Source organism: Rattus norvegicus, chromosome 3 (genome assembly GCF_021556685.1).
Source record: "Rattus norvegicus strain SHRSP/BbbUtx chromosome 3, alternate assembly SHRSP_T2T, whole genome shotgun sequence".
NCBI classification, from domain to species: Eukaryota; Metazoa; Chordata; class Mammalia; order Rodentia; family Muridae; genus Rattus; species Rattus norvegicus.
Window position 1 is genome coordinate 57,722,520 of NC_141536.1, and position 14,423 is coordinate 57,736,942.

Consider the following 14,423-nt stretch of genomic DNA (forward strand, 5'->3'; position numbering starts at 1 on the left):
CACCCATTGGCAAGCCTGGCACATCAGCTCTTCCCAGCACATGTGGAGGACAGCGTCCACACAGTGGGCTGCCTCTGGGGCCCTCTCTAGTTTATTAACATTGTTCGGGGATGGTCACCTAACAGAGCAGAGTGCCACCTAGAAGTCAGTGAGACTTAGCTGGGCTATCGCCCTTCTTGAAGCCCCTTTGGGCACAGGATCTGGGTCAGGCCTGTGGTGCCATTCTGTACTGAAGCCCTGACAGGATGAGAGAGAGAGAGAGAGAGAGAGAGAGAGAGAGAGAGAGAGAGAGAGAGAGAGACTTAAGCTTCTTCCCTCCATGATCAGATTATCTCCTTTCCCCCTTTGAAAAACCAGCAAGTTTAAGAAGAACGGATTTATGTCAACAGAAAAAGACAGGAAGAGTTCTTCCTGGTCCTGAATGGGTATGACCGAATCACCAAAGAACTGGAAATTCTTAACTCTTTTCAAAATTAGGTGAAGGCCTCCTCTTCTTCAGCTGGACTTGAATCAACCAAACCAAACCCAAACCTGTCCTTGAAACAGAGAGGGGAACAACATGGGGCCTAAGCCATCTTCCCCCAGGATGGAACCCATTAGCCTGTCCATGAATTTACCTGTGTTCTAGTCTTTTGTTGTGATAAATATTATTTAGGGGTTGCTACCCCACTTTAAATCATTGAGCTCCTAAGTAAAAGACACAGAGACTTTACATTTATAACAAGCCTTAACGCACTGGAGCTGGGCAGATATCAACCCTCTGTGCTACTTGTCAACTTCCCGTCAATAGCGCTGAGATATCACTTGCCGTGTTCCTCCTGGGCCATTCCTACTCCACCAGGCTGCCTCTCATGGCCAAGTGTTCACAATCCACCCAGCCCCACTGTGACTCCCCCTCCCCCCTCATCCTTTCTTCTTTCCTCCTGGTTCCTGCCTGAGACCCCAAGGTGGGGAACCTTACTCCACCCCTCTCTCCTGCTTAGCCCAGGCCGTAGGCATCTTTGTTAACAATCAGGGATAACTTGGGGGGAAAGTTTAAATCAGAAGCTGCTGTACTTGTGAAAGAATAAAAAAATGCAGCTAAGAAGTCAGAAGTTTAAAAAAGCCCTAAATACCTCAGATTCCAGACCCTGCCCTCTACCTGTAAGTAAAAGGTCACATTTCTTGAGCCTGCTCCTCCAGGATCCAGATAAAAGGGTTTAAGATAAGGCCCTTAGATAGGTGATGCTGAAGTAGTAAAGAAAGCTTCTTCTAGGAACTAGCTGACCAGAAAGTTAGATTAGAATCTTAAGAGAACAACCTTGAGAAGCAGGAAGCTTCTCCTAGGAACTAAAGGGAACACAAAGTTAAGCAATCTTGAGAGACCGGAAGCTTGTGATTTTCCAATGATACCACCCCTGCCCCCTTGAGTTGTGGTTTCTCCCTTTAAATACCCTTTCTCCCAGCCTCTCTGGGTCGACCGACACACCTCTGTCTCCTGTGTGGGATACGTGTTGGCCTGGAGATCTCCGTAATAGATCTCAGTAATAAACCTCGCCTTTGCATATTACATCCAAAATGGTCTCTCTGTGTCTGGGGTCCGCGATTTCCTGAGACTTGAGTAAGGGTCTCCCTTTGGGGATCTTTCACTTGGGGATCTTCTGGGCTTGGAACAACCAGATCTTGGGGTATAGAATTTAGCATTTGAATACACAGCAGTGTTCTCATGCTAATTATATTACCTAAAAACCTGTTTGCATTGTCCCAGAGTAGGACTAAAGGAACCTTGTCCCCAGTTGGTTTCTGACTGGTCAATAGAGTTGCTGGAGGCCAACAGCTGGGCAGGGAGACAGAGGCGGGACTTTCAGGATTCCAGGGAAGGGATGGGGTAAGGAGGAAGAGGAGATTCTGTCATGACAGGGCTTAGGGGACAGATCACACCAGAAAGCTGCAGGAGGGAGAGACGGCTGACATGTAGGTGCAGGGGAAAGTGGCCCCAGGAGGGCTGCCCAGAGGGGCCCAGGGTAGCAGAGATGAAATATAGATGTATTAAGTATTAACTTAGGACTATCAGAGGAGAGTGTGTTAGCCACGTGGAGTTAGGGAGTGGCCCAGCCACTGAGCTGCTTAGGGCATATTAAACATGAGGCTTTCTTTTGGGAATCCAGAACACTGGGTCAGTGGTGAGGAACATGTGCATGCCCACCAGGAAGCATAGAGCAGATTAATTTACTAGCTATAACCCACTGCAGTCTGTCGCAAAGCTGTAGGCTCACTTCTTCCCACCTGGATCAAACTGTAATCAAATCTATTTTTCCTTTGCCATTTTGTTTCCTAATCTCCTTTAGAGAGAGAAGTGAGGTACTGGGATCATGCACCTGAGTGTGGGGTTACAATAGGGAAGGGGTTAGAGCTGCTAAGTACTGCTTACTGGAACACCAGGCTCCTGTGAGAATCACAAGAGCCTGGAGCCCTTCGTTTGGTTGAGCCCAGTCAAGCCCAGCTTGGTAGTGCAGATAGGGATTACAGTACTCCAGAGAGGCTGAAGCCCGAAGTGGGTCCCAAGTTCAAGGTCAGCAGAAGAAGCTAAGTGCCACCTAGAGAAGCTTATTGAGTCCTTGCCTCAAAAAGGAAAGAAAAAGACGAGGAGTGGGGAGGAGGAAATGGGAGGATGGAGAAGGGGCGGGAGGAAGGTAGGTGGAACTGCAGATTAGTGGTACCAAGCTTGTGCAGGGTGCCTAGGTTCAGGCTTCGACACAGTCAAACAAGCAAACCGAAGCTGAGGCAAAGGTCTGGCTGGATAAAGACATTCCAGAACCATTCTGGCCCTCTCAGGCTCTCAGACAGACAGACCCTAAGGAACTGGAATTTCCCCAGGAACAGCATGCTGGGAAAAGGCCAGACAGAAGCCTGGTACCAATCAGAGAAGAAGCTGGTCTCCTGGAGGATTTCATAGTTCTCCCAGCTGTCTGACCACCTGCAGGAGAGCCGGGAGCCCGGATGATGAGCGGACCGCACCTTGAGCTGGACTACTTACTTGTGCATATTGCTTTCTTGTTTAGAACTAAGCCTTAGTCAGGGCTCTGAAGTTGGAGAGTCATGGGGGCTCTTTTTTCCCTTTTCCCAATGTGGCCACACAGATCTTCTTTTCCTGCTTTTCACAATTAAATTGTCTCTTTAACTGGTCTGTTGAGGATGGGAGGCTGTATCTAGCTTGTTCAGACTAACAGGACCTGGGTTCTGACCCAGGATCTCCTGTGACACTAATTCCTTCCTAACGCTTCGCTCCCTTGCACAGACCTTCTGACCCCTTGGGTTTGCACTGCCCCCCCCCCCTTTTTTTTTTTGGAACAAGCCCTTCCTCCCTGGTTGCTGTCAGCTTCCTGAGGTTTCTCTTTCCTGTGGGAGTGACTCAAGACCTAGTGATCCTCCCTGCACTCTCCTCCCCTACTGACCTCAGGGAAGCTCTCTCTGGTGGTTATGGGTATAAAGAAGCAGGCCTTCAATTTGGGCAGTGGGGGGTTCAGCCCTGGATGGTCAGCAGTGCTCTCCTCCTCTTCCCACAATGTGCTGTTTACAACAGCAAGCTTGGCTTCCAATTACAAGCTGTGCCCTTGTCCTGTAACAGCACAGAAAACCGTGCTGTGCTATGAGCTGAGCATGTGTGCTTGGGGGTGATCTTTGATTGGGCTGAGGGTTCACACAGGGAGAACTGCAGCATTGCTGTTAGGTCCCATGGGTTTCTCTGTCACCTGTATATTACCTTGTGTTTGACCAGTGCTGGAGAGAAAGGGGCTGGTGGTGGGCATATTTCCCTATATCTTAAGCAAAAGCAAAGTGGGGTCCGTCCTTCTGGGGTCACTGGTAGGCTCCTCAACACCCAACTATGGGATGATTGGTGTACGTGAGTGTGTGTGTGTGTGTGTGTGTGTGTGTGTGTGTGTGTGTGTACGCACGCACAGTAGGTAGGCATTGGGCCATTCTTGCTTGTATAACTCCCCAGAATGACCTTTTACCAATCCTTTGTTTCTCTCCATCCTAAAGTTAAACCAAACCAAACAAACCAAACCAAACCAAACCAAACCAAACCAAACCAACCAACAAACCAACCAACCAACCAACCAACCAACCAAACAAAAAAGTGGCTCATGGGAAACTGGCAAGGAAAAGTTTTTCTTTCTATAACCCATATTCAGACTTGAAACAGTGTAAGTTTGCAATGTGAAAGCCTCTAGTTTCCTTTGAAGATGGCTAACTAAGTGATCTGAGAAGCTCCTGGTAAGCTAGAGGACAAGAGGAGGGGCAGGGCAGGGAGGGAGAAATCTGTCTGCAGCAACCCAGACCAACCAGCTTGTCTTCATCTTTTCCTTTCCCTTCCCTCTCTCCTTCCCTCCGTGTAATTCATCAACATTCAGAGGACTTTGCTCTGAAGGGGCTTCTGAGAATGTGTTAACCCACTACAGCCCTGTGACAAGGGCATGTGTGTATCACTCACTTGTCCAGTAGCAGTCTTTGGGGTACCAGCTGTGAGCTCCACCAGATGGCTCTCAGATCAAGTCATAGTCTCCCCTCCCAAAGACCTTCGCTCTCATCTAGGGAGTGAAGAATTCTGGAAGTTATTGATCTCCTCTAACAGAAACCACTGTTGCGGTATCAGGGCCTGGAGTTTAATTCCTATTATATAAGAATGTCCTTCAGTGGTTTCTGGGGATCCTCCGTAGTTTCCTAATGGAGGAATTAATTAATCTAATTAATAAGTGGGTATTTATGCGATTCATCCTGATTTCTACAAAAGTTGATGTAATCTTACTTTTTTTTCTGACTTAGTACCAATTTATATTTAATGAGTTGTACAATTTAGAATCAAATGTGAATAAGAATATAATGAGGACAGAATTAGAAGTGGGTCACAAACAGGGAAGTGACTTTGGAGAAAAGCACAGACTTCAGACTAATTATTTTCTGTATTCTCCATATATTAGAGCCTGCCCTCCATGTGTAGCTGATTCCTTGAAAGTGCAAAGGACTCCCCTTTGAGATGCCAAAGTGCTCCAGAACCAGCTCCCCTACAATGGCTGCAACCCAGCCAATGTTCTTACACTGAATCACTAGAACCCGGTGGGAACCAGTAATACCGTGCCTATAACCTAAGATGCTATTCTATTGGCCAATCCTTGACCTCTGACTACCTGCCCCTTCCCTCTGTGGCCCTGTGTGCCTGGCCTCCTTGTTTCTTTGTGTAGAATCTCAATTGTTTCTTCCATGTCTGGTATTTGATTATACTGAAGCAAATTCCTAGTGCACTGTAGCACACCCAGAGGGAATGAAGCTGCTACAGTTAACACTAGGGGACTGTTAGAGTCACCTGGGATGCTGTCTGTCCAGCCCTTGCCAACACATCCTTGGACTTCATTGGCCTGTGATGATCTACTAGGTGGCCAGATTCTAGAGTCCTGGGTCAGTATTTGCATTGCCTGCGTGTAGACAGAGATGCAAATTCTTGGGTCCCACTCCAGACTTTAATAGGGATTTGAAGTAGGGGCCTAGAAAATTGCTTCCCAAGTGGCTCAGGTGACGAAAATGGTTAAGTTAGATGTGGTTAGAGGAGTGGGTCCAGCAACAGCCAGCCTTGTAGCCAGGGTGAGTGGCGTGGCCTTAAGTGTGAGGCAGTCACAGGAAGAAGTTGAACAGACTTTGGCTGCCTTATGCTATGTGGTGAGGAGCTGACTCACCGAAGGACTGTCTCCTGCAGCCTTAGAAGGGACAGTTGGTTCTGGGGCACAGGGGTGAGGGCAGTCAGAAGAGAAGGAACAGGGCAACCTCCATCAGCAGCTTGGAACATGAGGAAGCTATTGTCAGCAACTCAGAGCCCCAGTGTGGACAGCATGTGTCTATCTCCCCAGTGGCATTCACAGGGCCAGGGGATTTCTGTAAGCTGGGCTAGATACAGTGGTACAGGTCTGGGGCTCTGAGACTTCCTATGCAAGTCTCCACCGACTAACCACAGTACATCTCTGACACTGTGTACTGAGAAAGATCTGTGGCTCCTGGAGGAGTCAGATTAACAATTTTGAGTGATTAAAAAGGGCTCATTTGAGTCTCTTTAGAACAAGAACACTATTCTTGCAGAGGACCTGGGTTCGATTTCTAGAACCCACAAGATAGCTCACAATCATCTTGAACCCCAGTTCTGGAGGATCCAAAGCTGCCTCCTGGCTTCCACATATGGTACACAGACACTCATGCAGGCAAAAACCCATACACACAAAATAAATTAAACAATAATGAACCTAGGAGATCTCTAGTATTCACACCACTTCAATGGAAGTTTTTAGGGTGAAGGCCCAGAAATCTGCAGTTTTACAAGTTTCCTATAGCAACTCCCATGATGCACTTCTGCAGTCCCAGCTGCTCAGGAGGCCAAGGCAGGAAGATTGCCACAAGCTGGGACAAGGTTGGGCAACAGAGTCCCCACCTGTAAGGCAGTAGGTAGTTTTCAGCCCAGAGGAACATGTCAAACAACACCTAGGTGTAACTGGCAAATGCAACAATTGGGGAAATTCCAAATGAATGTTTTTTTCCGACAAATGAATTGCGAGGAGCTGTGGAGGACCTGTCTATACATTAAGCCATGATAATCACATGTAATATAGTGTGTGATTTTTAACTACAAAAGCCGGATCTCATAGCTTAGGAAGATAAAAAGGGTACTGTGAGGCCTGGCCTGTGACTCACACCTATAACCCCAAACTTAGAAGAAAGTTTGAGTCTTACCTGCTACACAGGAAGTCCCATGCCAGACTGGGTACAGAGAGCCTGTCTCAGAACCCAGATAGCCTGTTAGCTCTGTTAGATGCCTTGACAGTGTAACGTTTTCTTTCTTCTGTCCTTTCTCTCCCTCCTCCTTTAATAGCAGTAGTAACAACAACTGTAATAATAACAGGCCTTGATCTATAAGCTATGTGCTTACATGTGGATAAACTCCATGGCTATAAGTCGGCCTAACGTTTTTTTCCAGTGTCGCTGTTTAAATCCTCTGCACATATTAGGTGAGCATGCTTCTATTGAGCTGACTCCCGCCCTGTAATTTGTTTCTACTTTTGAAGATGATTTATTAAACCAAATCTCTGTACTTAATCAATCTGTGTGTTGTTTGATATATACTGGTTGCGAAGACAGCTAGATGAAGTATCCTGGAATATCAACACTTTCCTTCAGTGTTGGAAACAGTGAGGAAGCAAACGCACACTCGCCAGCTGCCCACCGTGGCCTAGAAAGTGGAGTTAGAAAACCTTGTATTCCCATCAGTTCCCACTGTTTTGAGGCAGACTTGAGAGCTCAGACACATACTTCTTCACCTTTTATTTTGAGTCACTTTTCTCAGTTTGCCTGAGTTGGTCTTGAACCCTTGGATTCAAGTGCACCTCTTTCCTTTAGTAGTTAGGACCACAGTACACCACTGTGCTCAGCCGTTCCACGGAGGATACAGGGTCTCGTGTATCCTGGGCTGGCCCTGAACTCGATCCTCCTGATCTGTCCTCCCAAGTGCTGGGAGTACAGCACTGTTATTACTGGAACCCAAAACCACACAGGTTCTGTTCACTGTTTAAAGCAGGATGGAGCTTCAGTTTAGGTGGATGCTCCTCTAACGGTCTGAGACGCATAACAAGATGGCTGATCAAACACAGATCTCAGGCTCCCCTCATCCAGTGCAGACCTGCTCTCTGCCCAACAAGCTGCCTTGTCACAGAGCACGTTATGACATCACACACAGGACCCTGGCTGTTCCAGACAAGCCGGGCAGGTGTTCAGAGCCCTTTTCCTTAGCCCTCCTTGGATGGAAAACTGACCCCAAAGTGGAGAAAATGTTACAGATTTCTCCCAGAATAATAGGAGAAAAAATAAACCCAATGAATGAATGTCGATTCTAGGCAGTTTAAGTTATTTTAGGAGATTACCACAGTATTTTAGTGACAGGCAGGGATAGGGAAGTAATCGATGTTAAATGAATGCCAAACATGATTTCCTATTCTTCCCACAGCAAGAAAAAAGCTATAAGTGTTTTTGATTTCTAAAGGCCAAATTTAATAAATTAATAACTGCATGCCAGGTAAAAATATAAATTTACAGTTGAAAACCAATAATTTAACAGGAAATGCTGTGTGGTGCATTTTTATTGGAAGCTTACTGAAGTAACATCTGAAAACACGTCTCGCTTCTGCTGAAGACAAAGCACTATGTCTGAGAGGAGGAAGCTGGGAAGGAACTGCTGTGGAGCTGGCGTATGGTACAGGGATGAGAGTGCAACAGCCAGGGTGCTGCTTATACGTGTGTGTCTGTGTGTGTGTGAGTGTGTTTGTGGTGTGTGTGTGCGTGTTTGTGGTGTGAGTGTGTTTGTGGTGTGTGTGTGTTTGTGGTGTGTGTGTGGTGTGTATGTGTGTGTATGTGTATGTGCATGTGTGTGTGTGTGAGTACGTGTGCACGTGTGCGCATGTGCAAGCGTCAGAAACCAATGGTATGGACCCCAAAAGCAATGTCATGACAGTTTACTCTGGGAAGCATGCTGGGTGACAACCACAGACAACCCAGGACAGAGAGATGGTGCAGGAACAAGTCTGTGATTCTTCAATATGGGGTTTCCTCACCAAAAAGGGGTAATCATGCAGTAGCTTGAGTTTCTCTTAACATGATAAACACCCAGGATTACCAGGACCAGAAAGCGTGTGTTCACGGTTTTACAAGGACGGCTGAGCGGTGCTAGAGAAATGACAGGAAGTTCCTTCATTTTAATCTGGGTATTTGGCCAAACCTCTAACCAAGAAACAATTCAGCTAATGAAGCTAATTAAATTACTAGAAAACATTCCTTCATCTGTAAACCATTTCTTTTCTCCTCAAGTCAAAACTCTAAAATAAAATGTCTTCATTTTTGATAAGCAGCTCCACCACCAGTCTCTGATAGCGTATGTCGTTCAGGGCGGCCATGGGGTCTAGCTCTGGTGATCTCATGAGGGTTGGACCAAACACGATCCCAAGGTTCTCTGCACTCATCAGATTCTCCTTCTCGTGAAGGGTCACTCTGAAAAACACAAGCAAAACACAGGTGACTCAGTGGTCAGGATGCTCTTCACTAAGTCTGAGCACCCAAATGAACCAGAGCCACAGTCTAGGTCTATGCCCACTGGCCAGCTTTCCTAAATTATCAATTTCATGCTTCTTGGGGACTTCAAGGGATTCGACTTCTTTTGAAGTAAGTCATACTGGTAAATAATTATCCTGGTCCTGGTGATTGCTGGGCTCACGTCTGGACTGTGTGGGTTCAGATGTTTGTGGATTCTCCTGGCCAGACACATTTCCAAAAAGGAGGAGAGGGCTCTGTGGCTTCCTTAGTGAAGTGAGCTCTGAGTGTCCAGGAGCCCATCTGTGCAGGCAGGGAAGAGGGGTCATAGGGGTCAGGGTTTGTCTCTCATCCCTTACCCTACAGCAACAGCACAGACAGAGCTACTAGTTTATTATTGAATACTTAACTAACACCAAATGTGAAGCAAACTTTAATTTACAAGCGGTGTTAGTTGTGAACACACTCAAAGGAAGTTGGAACACGACGTCTGTAAGTGGGAAAGAGCTGGGCAGGGGGCTCACGCTCTTAACTCTACCGGCAGGCAGCCAGGGTGACAGGGCAAGACAGAGGAGAAGGAGTAGGTATTTGTGAGTGACTCTGGATGACATGTGCTTCTGGGCATAGAGAATTTTGTTTCTAACTGATGTTAGTGTGTGAAGCCCTAATCCACTGACATCACATAAGTGAGATTTCTGGTCATCATCAATCCCAGCTTCAGACTGACTGACCACATTCCTCTCTCCTCCATCACTGTTCATGCACTTTCCAAGTTGGCAAAAGTAGTTAAAACTGTAGGTAAAAAATCCGAACTGCACACGCCAAGCGTGAAGTGCTTACTGGAGCAGTAAGCACAGAAAAGTAGGTGGCCTCACAGGCTGACAGCGGCAGTCCTTTCTTTCCCTGTCCTCAGAATGGTCACCAGTGTCTGCAGAAACTAGCATCCTTACACGCAGATCCTAGAACTGCAGTGCACGGGTGTCAGGACGCCCAGCACGTGGAACTGTAGTGCACACTATTTTTAGCATCCTTTCCTGACTGGCACAATTTCTCAGAAGACAATGGTGCTATGCACCTACACATTCACTCATAGAACGTGACCTCTCTTTCACCTTTTGCTTAATTTTATTCTTGATATTTGGCTGCAGTACAGCAGTAAGATGTGAGCTGCAACTTGCCTCTTGAGGTGTGCCATGAGGTACCGGAGCGTCTCGCAGTGGGCGGGCGGCAGAGACCTCAGTGCTTCATGAAGGGTCTCCAGTTGCTCATCAGGGTCCACAATTTCTACAACATCAAGGAGAGATGCTCTAGCAGAAAACTGATCGGAATGGTCACGGATCATCTTCTGTGATGCTTTTACAAAGCTAGTGAAAATGATTTCTCACAGCCAAAAAAAAAAGAAGCTGCCCTAGTTCAGTGTGGGAACACAGTTCAATTTCCCTTGAAGGTCTAGAGGAAAGTGGACACACTAGATACCGGGATGCAGCTCTAACGGATCCAGACACAGGTGGAGACACGGACAGAACCTTACCCACTCCACTCCATGGAGTTCATCTGGGAGCAGCATACATAGTGCCCAGGATATTCAGAAATCCCTTTGTAGTATACAAGGGAGCCCTCTGCCCCTTGCAAAGTCTTACTAATAATTTTTAATGACTGTTTTTCTTCGGAGTATTATGGGCAGACCCCAGGCCTCATACATGCTTGGTCAGCACTCCACCACTGAGCAGTATGACAGCTCTTTGTTCTTCTAAATCAAGAAATGTATCATCTAACACTTGCTGGTTGTATTATCCTTGGTGTTACATAACAAAATGCAGTCTCTCTTCAAAGCATGAGCACTCTCCATTTCTCAGAATACGCTCTGAAGACCACACTGCACGCAACCCTAAGCAAGCATGCTGTGCCATGGTGGGATTTTGGGATAAGGGGGCTCTTCTGAAGGGACGATCCCTATATAGACATCTGAGAGCTGCACTGAGGGCCTACACACCAACCACTTACTGTAAGAGCTCTGCTCGATCTATCAATCACGGCTGTAACACAAGGAGTTGATGCTGTCGGAATTCTGTGCTCTTGAAGAACACTACAGCACGCACACACTCTGGTTACAGCAGTGCCTTAAATGCTGGTCTCAGGCCAACCACAACAGGACCTCACACTGTTGAGTCCTAATCAACATGGCAGCCTTGAAATACTGGGAAGACTCCATCTGCCCTGTATCCAGTGCTTAAGACAGAAGACTGAAACTCTGGTTTCTAACAAAGAAACAGTGCAGCTCAATGACAATGTCTACTGGGTCTAGTAAAAGCCAGTGCAGAACAGAGGCTGAGGGAAAGCACGGCTGAACAGACCCGATGATTGCCAGAAGACATGTGGTCAGTGACCGAAGCCTGTTAGTTCAAACGAACCTCTGCCTATTCTACAGCTTTGCCTAAAGCTTCCTCAATTCCCTGATCATTTCTTTAAAATAAAAAAATATGGGTTTTTTTGTCTTTTGTCATCCAGATAATGCATGAACTCCAAACCTTGGGGACTTTAAAGGTTATATCTATTCATAACACAGCTATGTTCTCAGACACTGGAATGCAGTAATGTGATTTCTAGAAGGAAGAGAAGGAAATTCTGTTTACTATAGAAAGCTAACTCTTAGCATAGGGCCAATTAATTTGAAGCTCCATGTCTTTGGAAATTAAAGCAGGTTTTTCCTTTTAAAGTCTACAATTACTCCTGGCCAGGAGAAGCCCGAGACAGTTGTGGAGACAGTTGGAAGTTGTGGAGAGCACTGTGTGCTAACTCAGGAGAGTTATTTGCTCCTAGAGGGGCTGACTGCAAACACTGAGGCCAGCATCATAGGCTACAGTGCACAAGAATGAGGTAAGTGCTGGGAGACAGCCCAAACGATGCCATGTTGGATTTCAAATGGTGGTCAGGAAAAACCTCAGAGCAAGCGAAAGGCCCTGAGTAAAGCTTCCTCAGACACCTGAAGGAATGAGATGAGGGGAAGATGGTCGCCGCTGAGCTGGGTGCAGGTCCAGAGCAGAGCATGCCTGTGAGACTGAGGGAGAGGGGAGCAGATGTGGCCACAGAGCTCTTCTCATGTCAGCTGTGTCAAGTCTGAAGACTTAGGGTGAGAACAGTGCGGTTATAGACGGTATGTAATTGTATGTTCAGTTACACATGCTAGTGACTTCTGCATGTGTGAGTGCAGTGGCACATCTACGGAAGCCACTGCTGTCTATCCCATGGGTAATGGAGGTTGCCAGCCTTTTGCATTTTACTCCCTGAGTCCTCTCACTGGCCCTAATGCTCTGTTTCTATAGTTGTCTTCCCTTGACCTGCCATGTGGTACACAAAGGTCTACAGAAGGTCAAGATGATAGCAGAAAGACCATTCCAGTGCTGCAAAACCCAGGGATATAGCAGACATTTTGCAAATGGCAGCAGTGTGATTTTATTGTGAGTCTATTTTGAAGATAAAGTTCTTAAGATTTCCTGATGGGGACTGTATGCAAAAAGGGAGAATAAGGAATGATTAAAGTAGGGGTGCAGACAACAAGGAGTGGTGGAAGGAGGTCTGGGATAGCTCCGAGATTTTTGGATGTACAAACGAACACGCAGACCTGGGTGAACCTGTTGTTGCAGAAAAAGGAACCCCAAATTTCCAAGTGTTTCTACTTGGAAACATGCTGAAATGCACTGACTATGTGACACCAAACTGACCCGATTCTCCCCTGGATAGCAGCTCCCTTCTCTCCCAAGCACTCAAGTATTACCCATCAAACTTTCTAGAGACATATTGTTTAAAGATAGATGCAAAAAGACAGAAATAGACAATCTTTAAAAAAAATGATGCTAATACCCAGAAACTCTTAAGATTTCTCTTCTTGAAGGGTAAGATATGAATTACAGGTATCAGTTTTGAAACAAAATTTTGCAAATGAGCCATTTTCTTCTTAACTAGAATTTTAAAAAACCCCAAAGTCAAACAAACAAAACAAAAAACAAATACTTCTTTGGCTGAGAGGTAATGAGGCCTGAGTTCTGCTTCCCAGTTCTGAAAACAAAGCAGAACAAACTTGTTGATGATGTGAAGCGGTGTCCCTGAAGCACAACAATGGGCTGGTGCTCATCTGTGAACTCCGAAGGCCCTTGCTTGGGCCTTTGACTTATCTTACTAAAGGTTGGTTCAGGCCAAGCAGCACTGGTACGGGAGGATCATTTTGGAAAAGCAGCACAGTACAAAAAGTTCTGAAGGTAGAAGGCAGAGACAGTCTGGGGTGTAGCGCATAAGTGCTTGGGGCACAGGGATGGACCATGGAGAGAGCTGCAGGAAGCACTGAGAAGAGGCGGCTTGCTGGGGGTGTTGGGCTCCCGCGTCCGCGTACTTACTGGCAGACTCTATGAACTTGGGGTAGGCATCGTAGGTGATGAGAGGAATTGGCAGATCCCTGAAGTACAGTTTAAGCGCTCCAGTGATAATGTTGATGTCCTCATACATGTTCACAGAAATATCCGCCTTTTCACCGTCTTTTAAAAGAAACAAAAGTAAACACTGGATTCACAGCCTATATCATTTTAATATGATTTGTACATGATTACATTTTAAAGATAGGCAACACTTCAGTTTTTTAATTAATTAAAATGTATTTTGTTCTAACTGTACAAAAGTTTGTGGAGTTTGGGACTGGACAAGTGTATGCTTGAGTGGACCTGAAACCCTAGCTGTGATGTTTTTGTGAGTTAAGTGATTTTTATTCAAGAAACAAAAATTAAACAAGCAAACAAAACCCCAAAATGAAAATCATATTTTCATTATTAACAACCAACTCTTCAGTGTCTAAGATCAAATTCAGCATGAAGCATGACACACACAAGCGACCCCTGCTGTGAAGCTTTTCAGACTTCTCTCTTCAAGCTACTTGTTCTCCTTGCTCAGCTCTGCGTGTGTATGCGTGTGCACTGGTTGGAAGCAGCTTCACGGTTCATAATTACCTGAGAACCCCGGGGATAAGGAAGTATTGCTTTCCTACTGTTTTACAGAAGCATGATTTGCAAGAGAGAGCACAGGCCTGGCCTGCCAGCCCAGTGTGATCCCTGAGACCACTTGGTGGAAGGTGGGAGCCCACTCTTTAAAGCTGTCCTCTGACCTCCACATGCACCAACCCAATTAATAAATGTAAGACAGCGCTGACGATGATGAACACCCCGTCTCATTCACACTGGGCTTCATAGAGGTAACGTCTGGATCTTGCCTGACCAGGCCCTCTGGGTAAGGAGGTAGTGGGAAGTAAGATACAGAGCAGAATGCCCACACACCAGAGAGCC

General features: G+C 46.3%; 1 protein-coding gene and 1 long non-coding RNA gene across 38 annotated transcripts in view; one reads left to right on the forward strand and one right to left on the reverse strand.

The window, feature by feature from the left end:
- Nucleotides 1-14,423, forward strand: part of LOC134486115 (uncharacterized) — a 48,575-nt gene that overhangs the window by 6,910 nt on the left and 27,242 nt on the right. Inside the window, exon 2 of one of the 7 annotated variants that reach the window (XR_015684415.1) lies at nt 14,139-14,332. The exons of the other annotated variants lie outside the window; for them this stretch is intronic. This is a non-coding gene — a long non-coding RNA (uncharacterized LOC134486115). The remainder of the gene's footprint in view (nt 1-14,138; nt 14,333-14,423) is intronic. 7 annotated transcript variants of the gene reach the window in all.
- The window catches only part of Chn1 (chimerin 1), a 167,095-nt gene continuing 159,998 nt past the window's right edge, over nt 7,327-14,423 (reverse strand). For 29 of the 31 annotated variants that reach the window (XM_087654762.1, XM_087654776.1, XM_087654766.1 and 26 more), the window contains 3 exons: nt 13,488-13,625; nt 10,275-10,380; nt 8,041-9,057 (listed from right to left, as the gene is read on the reverse strand). In XM_087654762.1, coding sequence (XP_087510888.1) covers nt 8,886-9,057; nt 10,275-10,380; nt 13,488-13,625 — 416 coding nt within the window. In that variant the 3' untranslated portion in view covers nt 8,041-8,885. 31 annotated transcript variants of the gene reach the window in all.